Here is a 23,113-nt window from a genome sequence, read left to right as displayed (position 1 = left end):
TAAGCTCACATGCCGAGTCGCGCGGTGATGTAGCCCAAACATTTTTACGCCAAACAGTGTTGTGCTAAGAATACAGCCCTGAGGGATCCCGTTCTCCTTTACAAAATTTCTCGACAGGTTTGAGCCTAGGCACACTTGAAATGAACGATTCGTCATGAAGTCATTCAGGCAATTCAGCATTTTTCCCAGGAAGGCTAATTCTAATAAATCCCGCATTATTACAAACTTGCATGTAGTGTCATAGGCCTTCTCAAGATAAAAAAAGACAGCAAGACAGTGTTGTTTGGTACAAATGCTTCTCATACGCCATTTTCCAGGCAGACAAGATGGTCCGTTTTTGAGCACGCCTTTTTAAAACAGCACCGATGAATATCAAGGAGTTCATTTGATTGTAGGACAAACTTAACCTGGTATTCACGACCAGCTCAAACGTTTTGGCTAGATAGCTCGTAAGGGCTTTTGGTCTATAACTACTAGGGGACGTTGGCGGCTTTCCGGGCTTTAGTAAGGCTACAATAAATGCTTTTTTACAGGCTGCCAGCATCCTTCCCGATACCCAAAGTTTGTTAAAAACATTAAAAGTGCTTCTACAGATGGACCCGAAAGAAGTTGGAGCATTTCCTAACGTACATAATCTGGGCCGGGTGCAGTCTGCTTACCGGCCGATAGAGCTCTCTGCAATTCTTGGAGCGTTAATAAACAATTATAAAGTTCGTTTGTGCCACCGTGTGTTAGAAGTTTTTTTTCTCTGCAGTGTCTTGGTATTTTAAAAGTGCTTATGTGTAATGCACAGAACTGGAAACGCTGGAGAAACGTTCACCCCGTATATGCGCCTGCTCTTCTAGGCTACTTTGCACACCCGGTGCTGTTAAAGAGGAACTGTAAAAGGGTACGTGCCGTTGAGTTTCCGAACTTTCTCCCACATTTTCTTTATGTGACCGAGCTGTCTATAGACGACACGTAATTTTTCAATCAACCTTTCTAGGCACTCCGCCGAATATATCGGGCTTTAGCTCGGCTCCTGTTAAACTCTAATAAATTTTCTGGCGTTGGATACCTTCGCAAGACTCCCCTTTTGGCTTCCTTACATTCTTGTTTCCACCATACTTTGTTGTTTTGTCTCCCAATTCCCGAAGACTGTGGAATAACGTGCAGCCTTAAGAACGCAAGATGTAAAGCTTTCGTTCACTTTATCAATGCTCAGAGTGTCTGAAAAACAATTTTCGAAACTGGCCTTTTAAGTAAACCATTGCCAGTTCGCGAACTGAAGTTTCCAACGCCGTGGTTTGGTAGGGATTACTGATGCTGTAGATGTTACGCTGATGAGGGCTGGTAGATGACCGCTCCCATATGGGTTGTCCACGACATCTCACTTAAAACCGCTAAACACTTGCTGAACTATTGTCAATGACATCCCACTTAAAATCGCCAAAAACACTCGGTGAACTAAAAGATAAATCTATGCAGCTCATCTTTCCTGAGCTTGGGGAGCAGTATGTAGGCTTGCCGGTATTCAGTAGACAAACACTATTTGACAAGATAAAATCTTCTAAAATCTGGCCTCCTACACCAGTTTTTCCACTCTCGCAAAAAGAAGAGTGGGAATTAAGATCGACAACTATTAAAAACGGGCCTGGTAGTTGGTTTGCTAAATCTTCAAAATCATGCAGTGTTACTGTGAGGTGTGGTTCAAAGTACACACAGCACTCTCATTGTTTTACATGCAAGCAGTGTGACAGTCACTGCTTGCATGTAAACTGCTTGCATGCACTGCACTGCTAGCCTAGTTCTAATTTTGTCTTCTCGAGATGCTACGCCATTTTGCACAATTATTGCAACACCTCCACAGAGCCTATTCGACTGCTCTCCGTCGCAGCGGAGGACCTTTCAGTATATTCCTGTGTTTAGGGCCCAAGTTTGTTTCCTGAACAGAAATGGCCACAGGTGAGTGTGGGGCAAAGATGTCCTTGAGGTCATTTAAATTATTTAAAAGTCCTCTGCAATTGCAGTGGACAATGAATGCCATGTTAGCTTTGTTATTGAGTGAAAACTAGGTTTTCGGTCACGTGATTCGGTTCTTGCCTTTCTTTCCATTTTCTAGGGAGTTTCGTCGCCCCTCCGAAGTCGACGGCCCAGAACCTCCCTCAGTTGTGTCCATTGTCTCTTCAGAGACGCTGGAGGTTCGTGCAGTATGCACGGGTGTTGAAGCGTGCGGCCTCGCCGTGTGGGGTGAAGCCTTCGGGACTGCCGAACCAGAGGTCCGCGCCGCCCGCTTTGGAGGTGGCGAAGCAGCGCGAGCTGCTTCAACTGGGGGCGCGGGGGCCTTGCTTCAGCCTCACTCTCTGTGGCTTCAGCAGGCGCCCAAGACCGCTGTGATGCCGCGCCCTGTTGCACCACTACGAAGTAGGATCGGGTATGCGCTGGTGTCAGTCGCCTCCGTGCTTCACGAAATGTGAGGTTTTCAGTCACTTTCAGTGTGATGATTTCTTTCTTTTTTCCATGCTGGGCAAACACGAGAGTATGCTGCGTGGTTGCCCTTGCAGTTCACACAGAGTTGCTCAGATTCACAGTTCTGGGCAAGGTGTTGATTGGAGGCACATTTGGCGCAGGTATCTTGTCCCCGGCAGCTTAGCGAGCCGTAACCGTATGGTTGGCAATTGTAGCATCGGCGGGGATTTGGGATGTACGGTCTGTTTAATTTTTGTGCAGCCTGTAACCTCCACGAATTCTGGAAGTATGCTGGATGCAAAGGTGAGGACAATGTGCTTAGTCTGGATTTCTTTGTTTTCTCGTTTGATTTTGACTCTATAGACATTTGTGACGTTCTGTTCTTTCAAACCTTCCATAAGTTCTTCCTCCGATACCTACTTTAGGTCGTCATCGGAGATGACTCCGCGGACCGTGTAGCGCGACCGGTGTTCGCTTACAGTTATAGGAATCTCGCCAAAAGATTTTAGTCCTGGCTGTTTGTCACACCGGTGTTTGTACAGCATTTCGAGTAGGAGGTATCCAATAGCTAGCTTCTTGACTTTGTAGCCTTCACCTATGGTGGATGTCAGAGTCTTTGTAACTACAAATGGTGAGACGAGTCTTGCACGTTTTTCAGCGTGATTGCTGCGCACTACGTGGAACCGAGGGAAGTTGTTGACGTTTTTTGCGAAAAACTTAGCGGTTGCGTCGGTGCCCCCTCTTTTATATTCTAGCCCATCCCTGGCATACGTTTTTTTTTAATCGATCTATATCAACTTTAACACTTTCGTGACCACGAAAGTGTTAAAGTTGATAGTTAAAGTGTTAGTGTGAGTTCCAGGAAAATTTTTTTCTTGCCACAGAAAATGATTGATGCTGGAGTGTAAGATACGAAATGACAGAAAACGATGACGACTTTCTAACAGTAATACTTTCAAATAACAAAATTATTTCCTATGTTATTTTAAAATGTTATCAAAACAATAAAACAAACAAAAAAATCCCGCCATCTCCGCGAAGTGAATGATGATGAGAGGGGGAAGCTAAAATGCTTATCAGTAAAACAGTGAAACATTCGCCCACACATCATATAAACACTCGACAGTTCAAGCTTTCCGCCGCTCCGTTGACAAGCCCGTCGATGACGTCGATGTTTGTGGTGATTATCTAGGGCTTGTTTGGGACGATGAGAATCTCCATGGGTAAGTTGGCGAATTCGGTGTGTGACATTGTAGCCACCTTGGCCGTCGCCTTCTGCACAGCGTCTTGTGTCGCGTACCCCCGGTACGTGTCTTGAGCTCGCAGGCGACGAACGACAACCTCTTATTCCTCTCCTGGGTAGCAACGAACGCGTTGAACGTTGTGACCTCTTCGGCCAATCTTTGGTTGGCCAATCCCTAGGGGGATCCTGCCACAATCATCATCAATCCGCCGTGTACGGCAGCAACGAGGGACGGGACAGGGCCCGAGCAAGTGTCTTGAGGTCGCAGGCGACGAACGACAACCTCTTCTTTCTCTCCGCCTTGTTGGGTAGGAACGAACGCGTTGAACGCTTTGACCTCTTCGGCCAATCTTTGGTTGGCCAATCCCTAGGGGGATCCTGCCACAATCATCATCATTCTGCCGTGTACGGCCGGGACAGGGCCCGAGCAAGAGGAGCTTCGCCCCTAAAACACAGGAAATGATGAAAACGTCAATGCCACTTTGCAAGGTCCAGGTGTGCCAAAAATAATACGGAGCACGGCAGCGGTGGCCGGAGTGGGCAAAACTGCATGCCAGCGCGATCTATGCATAGATGCGCCGCAGATAGCGAGAGTGCGTGGGAACATTCAGCTGGCCCCTCTCGATGTTCTGACGCTCGCCTAATCGCCGGCTCAAGCGAAGCCGCGCTGCTGCCGCCCCTGCTCGCCAGGGGTGCTTTCGGAGCTTCATGAAGGCCTGTTTACGCAGAGCCAGCGAAGACATCTTTGTCTTCAGTGGGGTCCGCTTTCTGCTTCGTCATGAATGCCACCGATTTCACTGTGCGGTAACGGAACGAACGCAGCCAAGCAACACGCCTATAGGACACGAACATAGCCCGACAGCGAAAGGGAGAAGGCATTGTCGGCGAAGCAGACTGAGTGCATAAAATATAGTAGTTGAGCGCACCCAAAACTTCGTATAGATGCAGGACAGAGCGCGCAGGCGCAGAAAAATGAAGGTGCCGAGCTTCTGAACAGCACGCCAAAGGCGCACATACGAATGTATTTAAAACGTTTTTACAGCCTTGAAGTGAAAGCTTGCACGTGTTATCCACATCAAAAATTCAGATGTCTTTATAGTCACAAAAAGCAAACAACCTCCGTGAGGGACCCGGATAACTTTATTGGTGTGAGTAGTTCGCTCGGGGATGGCCGACGCGATGAAGGTGACCGACCGAGCACATATCTTGACAAGAAAAAGGGCTGCTTCAGAATTTGCTTCAATGGTAACCACACTTGATTCATTTCTCCGAGCATTGTTGCAAAATATGCCCAATCGCTTCATTCTCAAGCCGCAACACCCTTCTTTTTTAAGGGAATTTGTGTAGGTTTGTGTCTCCCGCGTAATAAAGTATATTTGTGTTGAAGTAACTGGACTCCAATTGTATAACTTCCTATTTTATTTGATCGCGCCCATCTGTATCGTTAACGCAATGCAGCCAGTACGTGCATGGAATTTTTCTTTCTTGCTCGTTTTTATGCGCTAGCTTGAGCCAAGCATTATTCTAGCTACGTGATTCAAAATCAAGCGGATCGCGAAGCACGGTAGGCACCCATAGTGAAATCGGTGGCATTCATGACTAAGCAGAAAGCTGACCCCGCTGAAGGCGAAGCTTTCTTCGCTGGTTCTGCGTAAACAGGCCTTCATGGAGCTCCGAAAGCGCCCCTGGCGAGCAGGGGGGGCAGCAGCGCGGCTTCACTTGAGAACATCGAGAGGGGCCAGCCGGATGTGCCCACGCACTCTCGCTATCTGCGGCGCATCTACGCATAGATCGCGCTGGCAAGCTGTTTTGCCCGCTCCGACCACCGCTCCCGTACTCCGTATTATTTCTGGAGCACCTGTACACATAGAACATTTGAAAAGTCGCAGTTTAAAAAAAAGCCATTAAAAAGTAATACTGCGAAAATGAGCTCTGTAAGTACAAAAGTTAGTTAATACATACAATCACATAAACACCAGTGCCTACCGGTTGTTTTTGAGTGGTCCTGAAAATGTTTTTTTCATGCACCAGAAAATGATCGGTGCTGTAGGGTAAGTTATGAAATAATAGAGGAAGCATAGGGCTTTCAGACAGTAATAAGTTCAGACAAGAGACGCATTTGGAATTTTATCATAAAGTTGCGAATAAAAAAGTAACAAATGAAAATGATAACCTCAATGCTACTTTGTACATGGTAGATATCAAAACAATTTGAAATTATCAACGACTAACGATTGCACCACATGTTTTCTGTATTAAATACGGCGATAGCCACATGAAATAATAGATGTACCATAGAGTGGAACCGCTGAGTGATCAGATACCCTGTGATAACAGTGTTTGGGCGTCCTCGTTGTGGACCGTTATACTTCGCAGTGCACACTTATGCGAATTTACAACCTGCTAACCAACCTTATAACCACCTGCTCCTATTTCACAGCAGGACGCAATCCGCTCACTTACTCTGTTTTTAAAATGCAGTAACGAATGAAGTAACGAAGGCTTCGTGACCACAAAAAAAAGAGAGAGAGAATTAGAACCTGCGAGGAAATGCAGCGCCTTCAAAGCAACCATCACAGTGTGCCGGCCTACGGCTCGGCAAGAAGGCGATATGATTCCATCAGCGCAGTTTTATTTAGAGGCTTCTACCTTGTACACCATTTCTTTCTGCCATCGTTGCAGTATTTTGTAGGTATGCGTGCTAATCAAGTTATGCTAGCCGCATTTACGAAGGCACGTTTGAGGGCGATGAGGGCGGTCGGCGCGGCCCCACCAACCCAGACTTGTGCGCGTCTGCCATGGCTGGCGCGGCGGTCGCCCAGAAAAATCGAGTTTCCGGTGCCTATAGCAAAGCTACCAAAACTGTATCACGGAAAATGTCTTTGCTGTATCGATAAACATCGTGCAAATACTCTAGACAGCACTCCATAGAGTTTCTTAGTGAGTATCCTAGAGAGGAAACTGCGCCTCGTAAGCCACGTCGTCGTGGGGGTTCATTGGAAGACCCCCCCCCCCCCCCCTCCTGGCCTGGGCTTGGCATGACATTTCCGGAGTCATAACGATTGAAACGAGGTGCTAATGACAACAGTATCACTAACATGCGCAACAGCCATGGTTAAGGTTAATGCACGCCTTTCTCACTGGCGAATTTGGCGGAATGGTTTTCGTTAAATTGAACTGGAATTTGGAAAACGCTGGTGTTTATGGCAATGCTAGCTCGTCACTTTGCAGTCGATTTCGCTTTTGAACGCGAGTCTAACGCACTAACGAATTTTTAGGCCACTTATAGTGAATAAAGGTGCTCGTTGCAATCGTCGTGAATACGGTACTGGAATCTGCCTTTCTGTCACTGTGCCAGGAAATACATGTGTATAGTTACGTCACATGAGCTCTTCGCGATTATCTCAACGCATATATCTTGCCTTCGGGGTACACCTGCACTTACTTGCATTTTCGACAAGAGGCGCCTGGAAGGTGCGATCCAGGAAACTTCCCCCTCCACCAGGAACGACTCCTTGTCTATCGGGCAGACGGAGCCATCAGCGTCTGCACACCCGTGTAAGCAGGACTCGCAGAGCTGATGTGAACAGGGCAACAGCGCCATTTTGTCAGGAACGATTCCGCAGAGGCAACAAATGCGAACGGGGGGCAGGCACTCCTTAAACTTGATCGGTCGAAAGTCGACACCACTGGCGAAGCCGCAAAGGGTATACAAGGAACTCGGCATATTTCCTGCAGGGCGGACTGCACGTGCACCTGGAACCTTTCTCTGAGCGAATGGCGAGAACGGACTTCTAGCGGCGGCTTATCGCAATAAACCCGGGTAGGCGTATTACCTTATCACGCCATTCCACCGATACCGTGCTTCGAACAACACCGCCCCTATAATTAAGCCTGCACACGTAGCTTATATCTCTTATACCTGAGCTGGGCAGCCGTTTCAAAGGCCTTACAAAGGACTGGGAACGAATTGTCTATCGAGTGCCCCACTGTCCATGCACGGGGCGCACTTGCTAGTGCGCTTTTGATTGTCAATCGAAAGTTGACGTGTAGCACACGCATTGTCTATGCCATTGTGCTGGGTTTGCAACGTGCGCTTGGGTGGCTTTTTTCTGTCTCGGTCGTTCAGACGAGCACAGGTTCATACTAGCCAAGGGGTGAGAAGCAGGGTTCATCGTATGCCACCGCCGTCATCACCACCGGCCTATCTACGCCCACTGCAGAGCAAAGGCCTCTCCCATTAATCTCCAATTACCCCAGTCCCGTGCTAACTGCGACCAATTTATCCCCGCAAACTTTTTGATCTCATCTGTTCATCTTACTTTCTGCCGCCCTCTGCCACGCTTGCCTTCACCGTATGTATGCACTATTAAATAGGCGTCATTCACATGCTTTGGCTTCGCAGGGATAGTGATAAAGGAGCGGAGGGGATACCAAGGTAGAAAATATCCTTGCCGCTCTTGGCTGCTGCTATGTAACTCGCGACAGACGTTTTTGATATGACCTCACACATTTTACATGCGATAACAGTGCTTTCAAAATACACGTATGGGATTGGTGTACTGGATAGTACTCATTTAAGAATCCGGGGCCAGAAGTCTGTCGCAAGGTTGATGGGCAGTTTACGTCGTATAGCGAAGTTCGTTCTAAGCAGGCCGATGTCAGTATATCTATGAGTAGTGTGGGTGGGTTCAAGTGGGACAGTTCAAGTTATTTGGCCCGCAGCCTTGCAGTCGCAAACAAAACAAATTTTTTACAGGGTGCGACGTACAATATACTGTATTCGGGTCCGCATTAACGAGGCGTCTGCAAATTGACGACGAATGCCCCCTGCTCGGTATCGGCACAACACTCATTTTAGTGCAGCTATATCCTAGTTTACTGCGGAGGTTTCCGTGAATGTGCCAGCCAGAATCGCCATTTCGGTGCAAATTCTGCGAAGGGGCTTACTTATGTCCCAAAGCTTCGTAATTATTTCTGATAATATTTCATTACTACTCTTATGAACTATTGTAGGTAAGTAACCTTCACTTAGCAACACGAAATAGTATTTCCGGATGTTCTGGTGGCAGAGCAACGCAGACAGGTGTTCTAGTGTCGCCAGGAGAGGAAGTATCCTCTCATTTTGTGTGGAAAGGGGCCGTAGGCTCTATCAGCTCCCGTAACCGCGGTCGGGTGGAAGCGGCGATGGATGAAACTACCGCAGCAGCAGCGCCCGGGGAGAGCAACATGAAAGTTCAAAAGAATATTCAACAGCCGATCAGCAGGAATTCTATGAAGGCATTTGCTTTTGCAGTCTTAACGGGTTCTAAACCTCACCCCTCAATTCTTTCGTGAGCGAAAGTTATTTTAATAATACCAATGCCACAACACACACTCTGCATTTAGAGATTTGCTCTGTGACCTGAAAAAGCTCCTTCATTCTTAGCGTTGTTAGTCTATCCGTCCATATGTCCCAATTTTACCTGTTTTGCATCCGATTACCACACTCACTCAAGCCAAGGGCAGTATTTGCAAGCCAGGATAACTCCGATTTTCAGGCAAATGTTTTCACCTGAGCCCACAGTTTTTTTTTTTGTGGGTTTGACTAGGGTAAGACCTGTGAATGCCAGCCGCGCAGTCGAGGATGTTTTAAAGACTTTCAGGTCAGAGAACGGGTGTTAAAATATTTGACGTCGCACATATGAGGCGTCTTCTTCCAAAATGAAACAGATCCACCTAACACGAATTTGAGACACAAACAGAAGTTTGTTACCGGATCTAAATGTAACGCTGTCAAAGGTATTATATGATATGTTTTGCATATCAGCTATAGGAAGTTAACAGCCACAAGTAAACAAATTTTATGCTGTGCATTCGAGAAATATTGGGGTGATAAGTTTGGATTTGGTTCATATTGCACTGAAACACTCAAGTTGTAGCGCCATTCATAAGAAAACTATTTCAATTGACTCTCAGGAACGGTGCTATTGCGTTTTGGAGTAAAAACATTAAAATATGCCACAGGGCTTCAAGTACACGGGAACTATACATGGAGAGCAGGTGAGCCTCTAGGCACCATTAGAATTCTTCCCTACGATAATTTTCTTGGGCACGCCTGGAGGCCCTCACGAAGCAAGGAAGCTCTTCATTGCTTCGGCATATATTTCGAAAACGCTTCACAAGAGGTCAGCTTATATCTTCTTCTTTTCTTAATGAAGTGGTTCGTACTCTGAGCGGGGGTGCGGGGGAAAGATTGACCAGGGCTTGCAAGTACTTGAAGCAGCCATGAAGAGAAAACACAAGTTTGGTTCATTCAAAAGACTGCCTCGTTAGAATCATACTGACATCACTATTAACGTAAACTTCACTCAAATAAGCTACATAATTAGGAACAAAGGGAATGGCCATGCGACCCACTAGCTCATTTCCCGAAACAAAACCTATGATGTCATACCAGCCAGCTCTGCGATTGGCGTTGGCCGGCAAAAGCAAACGAAAATTAGGCAGAGCTTATAAGATTGCCGAACGAGCTATTTACACTTAAATTTAGAGTACATTCTTTTTAAATCCATAAGAATGGTGGGCCATACAGTGGAAGGTACGAAAGCATACGTAAACACAGAAGTACCGATGCGTACTGCTGTTGATACTGCGCGCTGTATGCTTGGTTTAGCTGCGCAGGAATGCGGGGCTTTGGGGTTATCTCAAAAGTCACTGGCCGATAAACCACGAAAACGCACAATTTAGCTGGAAAATCAAGACTTTAACCTAAATGAATTATTTCGCAGTGAATAAATCATCTTTTGCATTCGGACAAGCGCTGGGGCCACTATAAAACACCAAATCTTTCGAATACCACAAACTTGTATATGGTCTTCATGGCTCCCTTAAGTACTAAAATGGTAAATATGAGACTAAAAAAATGAATATTACCGGAGTTATTTCATAGCGACGGGTGGGACGAAATAAAATCATTGTTCCACATCTTTCATTTTCATTTCGTTCACTTATTCTTCCGTTCACTTCGTCCTTGACATGTGGGGACAGATCTTTCGCCGATCTAATTGCAGCCTGAATTCATAATAAGCCAGTTCCTAAAAGCAAAACAAAAACTTCCGGAAACACCCACGAAACAGTCTGAGCAGTCAAGCCAAAAGCAAACTCCCATTCGGCAAATGGATTTGGCTCATCTCAATCCGTGAAACAGCAGGATCTGGCCCATTTTCAATCCCAACTGGGATCTTCGTACACGTTTTCAAGGCGTTATGTCAGCTTTTTTGTTGCCACCCTTTTTTTTGTAGGAAAGTTGCCGAATTGTTTTTTCGTCACTGCAGTTTTATCCGCATTTATTTACTTGCTCTAATTCCACACATTCAAAAATTGTAAATGGAGGTATAGCTAAGAATTGCTTGCAGAGTGCAAGCAACAAACTCCTGCTCACATTAGACTTCCTCCAGTGTACAACGACAGGTTGTGGGGAGCGCCTTGGCACACCTTCTAGCCTAGAGGGTGTTGCCCGGAGCCCCTCGCTGCGAGCTCCCTTCCCTTGCCCTCCTCGCCTTCCGTGCGGCCACCGGGCCGCAAGACGTGGAGACGTCGGCACCCACGGGATGGCGCTGGCGGACACGGAGCAGAAGCAGCGATGGGGAGGAGCGGGCGGTGGGGCTGAAGAGCCGCGCGCGGGGACTGGGGGTCGGGACGCGGAGTGTTTCGGAGGATGGTGTGTGTGTGTATGCCCGGACGGGCGACAGCGTGGAGGATGTAAGTAAAGAGTTCTTTCACGCAACCGCAGTGTGCCTCATTCCTGGGCATGCCGTAGAGAGCAGGCCCACATCTGGCGCCCGGACGTGGGGCTGATGTCAAGCCCACCCGTGGACATTTGCTCTCTGCGGCTGCCGGGAAGGGGCCCACTGCGGCTTGGGACGGCATTCCTTTGTTCCGGGAAGGAAGCGCCATTTTGGCAGTGGGAGACCAGGGCTTTGAGCCGTGTAGATGCATGTTTGTAAATTAGTTTTGAGGCCAGTGTTTTAGTTTGCTTAGGTTTTACGATGGCCGTAGATGCCTGAAGTTTTTCTCGCGTTTTTTTTCTCTGTTGTTCGGGTAACGGCCTGAGTGGTTACATTGCGAGTGTATTTAGCGTTTGTAGGGATATTAGTCGCTTGTGTATTTTGACGTGGCCCTACTGTGGTTTTTTTTGTATTTTAATGTGGCTGTAGTTCAGCCCCGTTGGTCGAATGTATTGTCTTGACGTTCGTTATTTGCTTCCATTATAGATTTGTGTGTGGAGTGTGTTTGTCGCGTTGCGTATGTAGTTAGCGCGGCTTCCTCTGTATTTCGCGTCTACAGTTTGGCGTGGTTGAGCCAGCTCTTTGTTGGGTAGTTCGCTGGAAATGGCTCCTACCACAAGGAGAGAGACAGGAGAGAAGGAGGAGCCGCAGGGCTCGGGGGGAGACTCAGCGGCCGCTGCGCAGGAGGCTGCTGGTCAGTTGCAGCCCGCAGATCTCGCCTCAATGATGAGGCAGATGACCGGGATGTTCGCGGAGATGACCCGAATGCTCGGTTCGGCGCTAGCTGCTCCCACCGCGGGTCCTGTAGTGCCGGTCTCGAAGCTGCATTTGAATATCGAGGTTCCCTCCTATTCCGGCTACGGAGACGTGAAATCCGTTTGCGAATACCTGCAGCAACTGGATTCGTATCAGACTGCGGTAGGCGCATCGGATGATGACGTGTTGAGGCAGGTCCTGCCCGTGGCACTGGTAGGAAGCGCTGCGCGTTGGAGGCGCTGCCAACCGGCTTTCGAGTCGATGGCAGATTTTAAGGAGCGCTTCCGCGCTGAATTCCTGCCACCCGATTACGAACACCGTATGAGGGACGAGCTTGCCCTTCGCACGCAGCACCCTGAGGAGAGTCTCCTCGAGTACGTGCGGGCAATGCAGGAGCTGTACGAACGGGCCGACCCCGAGGCAGCCGACGCGGTCAAGGTAGCGCGCGTGTGCAGGCAATGCCACCCGCGTTTCAGACCGTACCTGCGAGGCCGGAGTTTTCGCAACATGGAGGCCCTCGCACAAGAAGCCCGGGTAATTCAGGCGGATTTACTCGCCGAGCTTCACTACAGGTTGCCGCCGAGACCCGAGGAATCGCTCGAACCGGGTTGCGCCTGGTCGGGAGGGGGAGCGGATAACGGCCCCACAAACTCCTCGGTCGGAAGCAACGCAGGCGACGGAAGAGGGAGGCAGGACGAAGCAGCCCGCTTGTGCTGGTTTTGTCGCAAGCCTGGCCACTTCTCCCGTCAATGCCCCGAGAAAATGCGTAGCACGCAGGGAAACTCGGATCGCCGGCGACGGTGAAGGACGGTGGCTCGCCGTCGCCGGCGGGAAGCGAGAAGAGGGGTCCAGACAGGGGGGGCGCGAGGGAGCCCCCAGGGCACCCAGAAGCTGGCGTCGACGGGCAACTGGCCCCCTCCGCATGCAGGGCGCAGGGAGACCCCTCTTCGGCTGCCCCATTCATGCGAGTGCAATTAGTCGGTCAAGAACTTTTTGCACTGGTCGACACGGGCTCGACGGTTTCTCTCATCGGTGACGAAATCTTCGAAGCCTGCCGGAAAAGAAGAATCCGGGTCAGGCCCGCCGAGACACCCTTGAGCTTAGCAGCGGGTTCGGCAAAAGCAGACGGAGCTGTAAGACTCACGCTCGGTTTTGATGGCAGAAAGCGCAGACAGCGTTTTGTTTGCTTGCCTGGTTTGTCTGTTTCAGTCATACTGGGCAGAGATTTCCTCTCGAAGGAGGGTGTTGTGCTCGACATGGGGAGGAACGGCTATCGGTACGGGCCGCAACCCCCTTTCTTTCCTTTCGCGAACGCGCCGATGCACGGTTTACAACCCCACGGGGCAAATAAACTCTACTGCGCTGCGGAAGGCCAGGGAGAGGCGTCAGGAAAGAGGAGCACTGATGTACAAGCGATCGTCGCATCTTTTTCAGGATCCGATGATCAGCGCCGAATGTTGGCGGAAAGTTTGCTCCCCTTATCGGAAGGGGGTGGCGGAAGCGCGCGCGCCGAGTGCAGTGGTTTCATGGGCGGCGCGGGCCACCCCGAGAGGGGGAGGAAAGGGCCGGACGGAGGAGTCGAGGCCGGCCGCAAAGGGAAAGAGGAGCGGCATCTCGCAGCTGCGATTTCTCGCCCCCCGAGAACAGAGGCAGAAAGGAATCTGTCGTGGGGGGAGGTAGTGAGTAAGGAAGAGCTCATTGAGGCCCAGAAAGCAGACGGTCTGTGCCAGCGGGTGCTGAAAAGGCTAGCGGGAGGCGTAAGTTGCACCGGTAACGCTGAGGGGTTTGACGCGTATCTGCTGGGCGACGATGGCTTATTACTTCGCTACTTTCCCCAACTGGACGACGAAGAGGCGGTTTCATCCCCCTTTCGAGTCGTGGTCCCGAGGAAGTTGCGGAAACGGTTCATGCGGTACTTTCACGACTCAGCGCTGGCAGGACACGGCAGCGGCAGTAAGACTTACGACAAGTTATGCCGTGTCGCGACCTGGCCAGGCATGAGGAGAGACGTGCTGAACTATTCCCGCGCTTGCCTTCTTTGCCAGGTAGCGAAGCCGCGCGCTGGGAAGCCTGTGGGTTTCATGAAGCCGGTGGAAAGCAGCTACCCGTGGCAGATTGTAGCGTGTGACGTAATGGGACCCCTCCCAAGATCCGCGCGAGGAAACCAGTTCATCCTGGTTGTAACGGACCACTTTTCTAAGTGGGTGGAGCTGTTTCCCCTCAGAAAGCTAGCGTCGGAGCGGATCGTAGAGAAGCTGTTGGAGACATTCACTCGTTTTGGCTTCCCCTCCGACCTGATCACTGACAATGCTTCGTATTTCACAAGCAAAGTGTTTTCAGACTGTTGTCGAGCGCTGCACATTCGGCACAGGAAAACGAGTCCTTATCATGCTCAGAGCAACATCACTGAGAGGGTGAACAGGAACCTGAAGTGCATGCTGGTTGCGACAACCAAGGAGCATAAGGACTGGGACGCGCGTTTGCCTGAGCTGGCTTTCGCGACTAGGACTACCGTAAATAGGTCAACGGGTTTGACACCAGGTTACCTAAACTTCGGTAGAGAGATCGCTTTTCCAATGGAAAATGCACTGCTGTACGCGGCGGCGGGTAACGCCCCTTCTCTGTCGCAGTACGCGGCTAGGCTCCGGGAACGCCTTTTGACAGCGCAACGCACGGCTCGGGAGAATCTCGACGTGGCGCGCATGGAGCAAGCCGAGCAGTATAACAAAGGCCGTCGTCACCTTGTGTACAACATCGGTGACCTAGTGCTAAGGAGAACACACCCACTCAGCAACGCTGCACGCGGTTTCACTGCAGCGCTCGCACACAAATGGCAAGGGCCATACAGAATTACGGCGCAGACGACTCTGCTCACGTATGAGATGCAGTCGCTTGAAAGCGACGAGCTGGTGGGTCCTGTGCACGTTAGCGATCTCAAGGCCTATCACGTTCGCACTGGCGATGACGAACAGGTGGTAGCGGAACCAGAAGGTGGGAGTCCCGTTTCTAATGACAGAACGGCCGGCGATAGGGTTCGCACCCATCGTTACGACCTGAGGGTGCGGTAGTGTCTACCCCCCACGGGTCCGGGTCTCACGTGATTTTACCACGGAGCAACCCGCAGTGCAACAGTCACCGCTTCAAGTTTCATCGCGCCACCTGTGCGGTGGTGCGAGGCGTGGTTTTGTGCCTGGCCGTTACGATGCCAGCCTGGGCCTGCCGACAGCGGGCCCTCCCGGTGCGACCCGGGAGCTTCTCGCCACCGGCCTGGTGGTGCGGGGCGAAACGTTCGTGCCTGGGCGTTGCGAGTCCGGCCCGGGCCTGCCGAGCAGAGGGCCTTCCTGGTTCGACCCGGGAGCTGTTGCCACGGTCCGGGGGTCCTACCGCCCTTCGGAGATGCGAGGCGGCTGCGGTTCGCCTCCTTGTCAGCGGCGGAGCCCTGTTCGTGGGTTGGAGGCCTGCTGAGCTCATCGCGGAGCTGTAGCCCTGGCGTGGAGGCGCCGGTGGGCGCAGAGCCTACAGCTCGCTCTGGGGCTGCGAGCGCCCATCAACCGGGTTTGCCCCGGGCTCATCGCGGCGCCTCCGGTTCTGGCGCTGAGCAGCGGAGATCGGGACAGCGGGACGCTGTCTAGAGGAGCCTGGCCGTTCCCTGGAGTCCTGCGCCGGGCACCCGAGAATGCGCTCCTGCGGACGCCTACGTGGTGACGATGGCGACCGAGCGGCATGCTGCCACACTTCGGGGGGTGCCAGCCCACCCACAGCCGCACAGGGCGGCCCAGGCGCCTACCAGCGGTTCCTCGTGCGCTAGGAACCTGAGGACGATCTTCATTGACGGACCCGTACCCCGTGTTTGAGGGGGGGAGAGATGTGGGGAGCGCCTTGGCACACCTTCTAGCCTAGAGGGTGTTGCCCGGAGCCCCTCGCTGCGAGCTCCCTTCCCTTGCCCTCCTCGCCTTCCGTGCGGCCACCGGGCCGCAAGACGTGGAGACGTCGGCACCCACGGGATGGCGCTGGCGGACACGGAGCAGAAGCAGCGATGGGGAGGAGCGGGCGGTGGGGCTGAAGAGCCGCGCGCGGGGACTGGGGGTCGGGACGCGGAGTGTTTCGGAGGATGGTGTGTGTGTGTATGCCCGGACGGGCGACAGCGTGGAGGATGTAAGTAAAGAGTTCTTTCACGCAACCGCAGTGTGCCTCATTCCTGGGCATGCCGTAGAGAGCAGGCCCACAAGGTGTAAGGCCTGTTTGCCGTCAATGTTTGTGAAGACGCTGGCGTTCGTTGCAGGGGTGCGGCCTACAACCTGTGCGACAGCTGATCCACCAACAACGCGCCCATTGTGGTCCCATGTGTGCGTCAACTATCACACCGCCTCAAGAATACGGGTGGAATACGTGGTGTCACCTTTGTTTGTTTCTGAACAGGGACCATGGTCACAAAAGTGTAACGTCTTTCGAGCAAGAACCGGCACATTTCACGTTGGCAGCAATATCACAATGTTCGGTTCAGCGACCGCACAGCTGGCGTGGTGCACAAGATACCATTCTCTCGTGGCGAATGATACGTTGGCCTGAAAACCGGGTGCGTAAATGACCGATTGAGAGAGAATAGAACAGCAGAATCGGTTTATGGAGGAGGGGCAGCAGAATCAATTTAGGCAGCAGGGCATTTGACTGATCACTGCCACCGCTGCACGTGCACATCAGTGTTTCAAGGACAATACACTTGCGCAGCTTCCGGGCGCTAAGAGAAATATTAAAGGCAGGCCAAATTGACAATCAGGCTGGAAGCCGTGTAAGTAGCACTTCACTGGCACTTTGAGAAAAAAGAAATTGATTAGGGGTGGCATGCGCACAGAAGCGTGTGTGTTTTTTTTATTGGGGTGATTTTACCGTTTGTTTTGCTTTTTGCAATACTCAGTTTTTTGCCTAACATGTGTCCTGTCCGCGTTATTCTCCGGTGTTCTAGTCGTTTTTTGCGCTAGAAAATATCCAAAAATTTCTTCGACTTCAGCAACTTGCGCCTCCATTAGATAAAGTTCCTAACAATTAACTAGTGAAGCTAAGTAAATGAAATGCCTGTGCTCATCTTCATTTATGGCTTCAGTTCTCTCTTCCTGATAGGTTCCAGTAAGCAGAAGCCAATAATTACGAATCGTCGCCCAGCCCCGTTTATTAAGGCATTCCTGAAGGTTTCGTCTTATGTCCTCTGTTATATTTATTTTACATTCATTATTTATCCGACTGTTTTTCATCAAAGATCCTTATTCTCACAGATGATTTGGTTCGTTTAGCCCAAAATAATAAAGGTACTACATTTAACTCGTACAAACGGATATTCACACTTCCTGGTGAAAAACGTCTGCTGTATCTTTTTCAAGATTTTTACTACCTCACTCGATTATGTTCAAATTGACCGAAATTCTGTAGCACGAGGAGTGTCAATTTTATGGAAAGCGCTGTGTTTGCTTGAATTTCAACTGGTGTTCGATAGTTCTGTTTTCTTTTTTCCTATAAGATTTATTGCCACAATCCCTTACTTTCGAACATCTTTATTCCGTCCCCGTTTCTCTGTTTCCTCACATGGTGTTTTTTTTTCATATCAAGTGGAGATATTAAATTGCGATACTAAAGCATGTTATGAGTCATTCGTACGTAAAAAATAGCAGGTCTTAAGGAGCCTTGAAGACAAAATACAAGTTGGGTTTATGAGAAAGACTGCTTAGTCCCGATAACAATGATACCAGTATCATCGCAATCTTCGAAAAAATGACGGAGATATGAAAGAAAATGGGTTAAGCAGTCGCGACCCCCTAGCCAATTTCCCGCAACTTTTGTATGACGTCAAGGAACCTTGTTTGTGCGATTGGCGGTCGCCTAACTGACCTGTCGCGACGACACATGACTGGACGTCTGTAATGGGGCCTCTAGTTCTATTTGACCGCATCACTTGAATGCTAACGTGCAGTTAACGCACTGAAAATTACGTTTTATTGTTGGCCCGTATGACGTCATTCTTGCCCATAACAGGTCACTGTGGCGCAAAATTTGAAAGTTTTTAAATACTTCTTGCTTTTTTTTGTTAAAAAACATCTTTTGTGGCTGTGATGGAGCTGAGTGAGATACTGAATCTTAGCTCTTTCAAATTAAAAAGTTGTATTTTCTCTTCATGCCTCCTTTAAACAACATCACCGGGCCAACCGCTGCCACTTAAGAACCCTCACAGTTCAAAAGAACCTACAGGTCACTGTTTTGGCCGGCGTCACCTAATCATCTAACATCGAACTTGGTTATTTTCATATTGCTTGATTATGAGGTGTAACGCACCGACGTACACACCCGATGAGGTGCGTTACACCTCCGGACTAATTTTGACCACCTGGGGTCTTTACGTGCGCCGAAATCTGAAACACACGGGAATTTTCGCTTTTCACCTCCATCAGAAAAGCGGCCGCCGCGCCCTGGACTCGAATCCGCGTCTGTGTGCTCAGCAACGTCTGCATAGGAGGCTGCCGAAAACAACCTCTGTTTCTGGGGCGCTTCAACGAAGCTGAAGTTCTCTGAAATCCCAATATGTAATATTTACTTTTATTTCTTCAAAGTGGAACAGGATCGAACGTGTCCACCGCTGCAGTTTGGGCACTTGGTTGTGGGGTTCTGGCAACTATTTAAAGAGTGTTCAGTGTCGCCACACTTGGCGCACATCAACTTGCCCGGCATGCTTGAGATACCATATCCGTACTTTTGTCATTTTAAACACCGTCTCCAGTTCGGAACCTATGGTAGCACCCGGCACCTGATTTCACCGTCTCAGGCAGGGTGGTGCTTGCAAAAGTTAAGGCGAAGTGTTTCGTCGGGATTTCTTTTCCGTATCTTCTTATGGTTATTCTTCGAACAGCGACTACACCTTCGTCTATAGAGAGTAGAAACTAGAGCTTAAGGGCTTGCATGATTTAAATGGTTATGAGACGGATGCATGCCGTTCGTTTGGAGGAACAGCCAGAGTTGAAGAACCGTCGGCCTGAACGAAAGCGCGAATAGGCGCAAAAACAACAGAAAGCTGCTGCCGCCGCCGCTGTTACCGCCCAAAGTTCCAGCTTGTCGAGTAGCAGCCGCCCCCTCCAGGATGAACAGCAGTTTCCCGCTTGAAACGACGCCGTAAGCCAATATCACTTCTTCAGATTAAGGGCTTTCAGGGGAACATTTTGGACCGCGTCTGTCCCTTCTAAGCACCCGAACTTGACCGGTTGCCGGTTTATGCGTGCACAGGTTTGTGGTGCAGAATAGTAGGAGGGGTGAGGGGGCGTGCACGCGCAGCTATACGTTTCATGCCCGTAGTGATAGATGGCATGTACGTTCTGCTGGCGCGTGGTTTAAACGCGGATGTTACGCGGCCCAATGGGGCCTGTCCGGTGTCCTCAGTGGTAGAGCAAATTGGGCTGGCGTTGTACACAAACAGTAAGGTGATTACAACGCTGGAGGGACTCCGGTAGCTCCATGTTTGTCTGCAAGAACAAAGCTTGGGTGCTTCGAAGTTTCATTCAGCTAATTGGCTAGGAAGTATGCTCCATCACAAATTATGAACAAACGTGTTTTGTTTCGGTGACATCCTTCTTCACTGAGGGGTAAGGCGCTAATTTTTTTTCCTCCACTGTCAAGTTTCGCAGGTCATCCTTCTTCACTGAGGGGTAAGGCGCTAATTTTTTTTCCCTCCACTGTCAAGCAACGAATGCGCACTGCCAGTTCGTTAGCAGGCCGCAGTCGATACCTGAATTAGCTTTTTAACCATTCTGTACAGAAGTCTACTTGCGCTGTATCTTATTCAGTTTCAAAAAAAGCGGCTGGAATTGACGGCATTTCGCATGCAGTTTTCTGCAGCCCCTCTCAGCGTCTTAAACATGTATTACTCGCTACAGTCAACAACATCGGTGATACACAAATTGTACCTGCAGCTTCCAAAAAGGCTGCTGTCGCCCCATGTACAAAAGGGCTCGAAAAATTGCGTTATGAACTGACGGGGAATTTCCATTGTCACTAGCATTCCGCTTATATTGGAAAAAAACATTTCAGCTGTGATGCTGACTATTCTTGATGCGCTTGATGTGGTTCTACCCAATCAATCTGATTTTGTCCGTGAGCATGTAACAGGAAATGTTCTCGAAGAACTTTCTGATCTTCTCAAGAATGATTTAAAGCGTAACGAATTTGCCTGGGTCACCGTTTTGGACGCTTCAAATGCATTCGATTTTATTTATCACATAACCATGCACTACCACCGGTTCCATAGAAAACTCCCCCGAGCCAACGTGCTGCTAACACCCACACAAGAGCACACGTGGCGTCTTCTCTAAAAAACCAACACCTTTCCCATCCCAGCCAAACTGAGCCTCTCCACCCTGCCCTTTACCCCTCACAAAACATTGGAAGGAGACCTTGCCACCCTTCCTTACATCATACGGAGAGGCATCAAAGACCCTTTCAAGCAATTTCCGCCAATGAGCAGTGGAAGGAGGCACTGGCGAGCTCGGACCAGGAGATCCAAAATTGTCTGGTCACGAGAACTGCCGACGTTGCTACCCGGCATAAACCGGCAGCCACAACAGCCTTCGAACAGCGCAAACCAAGTGCTTTTTATCCCTCGGTTTTATTATATAAATTGTTGAGCGTGAATTTACAAGTGCGTTTCTATCATAATCAAAACCTAGCTGTATAATTGCTCTCAAATTGTCGTGTTGGGTTCAATAAGAAGCAATCCGCTGATTTAACTTGAGGCGTCCCTCCGGGGTCGAATCTTGCTCCTATTTTTAGTATATACATTAACGACCTGAGTAGTTCATGCACTCGTAGCCGAGATTTCCATAATGTGGATGACACCGTACTTGTATCCCTACATAAGGAGGAGGAGGATAAACATTATTGGGAGCATAGTAATGTGGTGTGGGGCCCTCACTCCAGGACTCCATTGGACACCCCTGCCGCTACAGCCCTTTCCACCAGCCTAAGCTGAGAATCGAGACCGGAGCTGGACAGCTCCTTCTCCCACTGCTCACGGGAAGGGTGCGCGATTCTTGGAATTTTGGGGTTCGCCGAACACTCCCACACCATATGGTACAGGGTGCCCGGGGAAGCGCAAAATTTGCACAGAGGGAAGTACTGAGTGGGATGGAGCAAGTGAAGTTTTGACGGATGAGGAAACGTATTTGTTTGGAGGAGCCGGAGGCAGTGCTCCTGCTCTTTGGTTAGAGATTCATGACCGGCGGGCTAGATCATTCTTTTTGCACTTATAGTACCCCGTTATTTCTTGAAAAGTAACCAAAGGACACGCAGTCTCTAACCTACACCCTCGTGTCGCCTGGCGGGATAGATCTCGGACGATGTCGTTGGCGGCCGTGTTGCCCTGGAGGATTGAGTGGGCTGGCGTCCAAACAATCTTCACTTTTCTTTCGGGTGGCTTTTGCAGCAGTATGTCCACAGCCGTCTTGGAAATTCGACCACGAAGGAAGTTCCGGCAAGCATGTTGCGAGTCCGTAATAACGGTATCCGCATTTGTTTGGGAGATGGCCAGAGCAATGGCCGCTTCCTCTGCCTGGGTAGTAGTTGTGAAGGGCAAGGTGATGCTGGTGAGGTGATTGACTGTTGAAGTAATCACGGCGGTCATGGCTCCCCTTCGGGCGTAGTCGGCGGCGTCGGTGTAAACCGTGCGGTCTCGGTCCCTGTGTCGTTTGTCGAGAGTGCGCGCTCTTGATTCTCTTCTCCCTGCGTGGTGAGTAGGGTCCATCTTACAGGGTATAGGTGCAACGTCAATGTTTATTCTTATTTTTGGAGGTACGTCGCGTAATTGCTGAAATCTTTCTTCGGGGGACGCCATTCCCAGTCTGGTGAGGAGACTCCTCCCGCAGGGCGTCGTGCTTAGTCGCAGACGCTGGCAGGCGAGGTGGGCCTCGACTAGTTCGGCGGCCGTGTTATGTAGGCCCAATTTCAGAAGCCTGTCGGTCGAGGTACTAATAGGGAGCCTCAGAGCATGCTTATAGGCTTTCCAGATCATCGTGTCAATCTTGGCCAAGTCGCCCTTGCTTAATATAGCATAGGGAATGGCGTAGGTAATGCGTGAGATGACGAAGGCCTCTACCAGACGAAGGGTGTCCGCCTCCTTCATTCACCTCGCTTTGGTGGTTATTCTTCAGAGCATCTGGGTAATTTGTCCCGTTGTGTGACTGAGCCGGTTAAGAAGAATGGTGTTTGAACAGTCCTCTTGAAAAGTCATACCGAGGACTTTGATGTGAGGTGACGCTAGGATGGTATGGCCGTCCAGGGTGATTTGGATGCCCGGATCTTGGACCTTTTTTCTTCTTCTCTTTCCGACCACAAGACGTTCGGACTTTTGTGGTGAGCAGGAAAGCCCGCACCTCCTTGCGTAGTCACTCACAGCATCAGCGGCCAGCTGGAGACGGTCCCGCATCTCGCCTACCGAACCCTTGCCTGTCCACAGTGTAATATCATCGGCATATAAGCCGTGGTGCAGATCCGGGATGGCCCCAAGGATGGTATCCTGCATAATAATCATCTACCAGCAACGCAAACCGTGAAGCATGACTGTATGCAATGAATGCCGTGGTTCAGCGATAATTTAAATAACATAAACAACAAGTAGCAAATATTGTTCCCATAATCCTAGTAAGCTTATTGTTTGTTCACCACGTTCAAACTTATTTGCATAACAATGATTATATTCTGTGCTCATGTACACCGGTTGCATTTACGTCCACTGTCAAACGCGTACGTTCGTTATTTGATCTCAATATGTCCTGTAATAGCGATTCAGCGCATGTATGCAACGAACTCCGACAGGCTGCTTATCTTTGTTTTATATTCAAGCCTTATGCCCCTTAACCGTAAGTAAACA

At 49.9% G+C, this 23,113-nt stretch overlaps 1 protein-coding gene across 2 annotated transcripts in view; it reads right to left on the bottom strand.

Moving 5' to 3' along the window:
* LOC144158954 (uncharacterized) overlaps window positions 1-23,113 on the bottom strand; it is a 76,726-nt gene that overhangs the window by 4,130 nt on the left and 49,483 nt on the right. The window contains exon 1 of one of the 2 annotated variants that reach the window (XM_077690167.1): window positions 7,137-7,486. The exons of the other annotated variant lie outside the window; for it this stretch is intronic. Coding sequence (XP_077546293.1) covers window positions 7,137-7,418 — 282 coding nt within the window. The 5' untranslated portion in view covers window positions 7,419-7,486. Of the gene's footprint in view, window positions 1-7,136; window positions 7,487-23,113 lie in introns of those variants that run through there. 2 annotated transcript variants of the gene reach the window in all.

This window comes from Haemaphysalis longicornis, unplaced genomic scaffold, assembly GCF_048455015.1.
Source record: "Haemaphysalis longicornis isolate Haplotype H1 unplaced genomic scaffold, Haemaphysalis longicornis Haplotype H1 scaffold_10, whole genome shotgun sequence".
Lineage (NCBI taxonomy): Eukaryota > Metazoa > Arthropoda > Arachnida > Ixodida > Ixodidae > Haemaphysalis > Haemaphysalis longicornis.
Note: the sequence above shows the minus strand (reverse complement) of the source record. Positions and strands in the feature narration are given on the sequence as shown.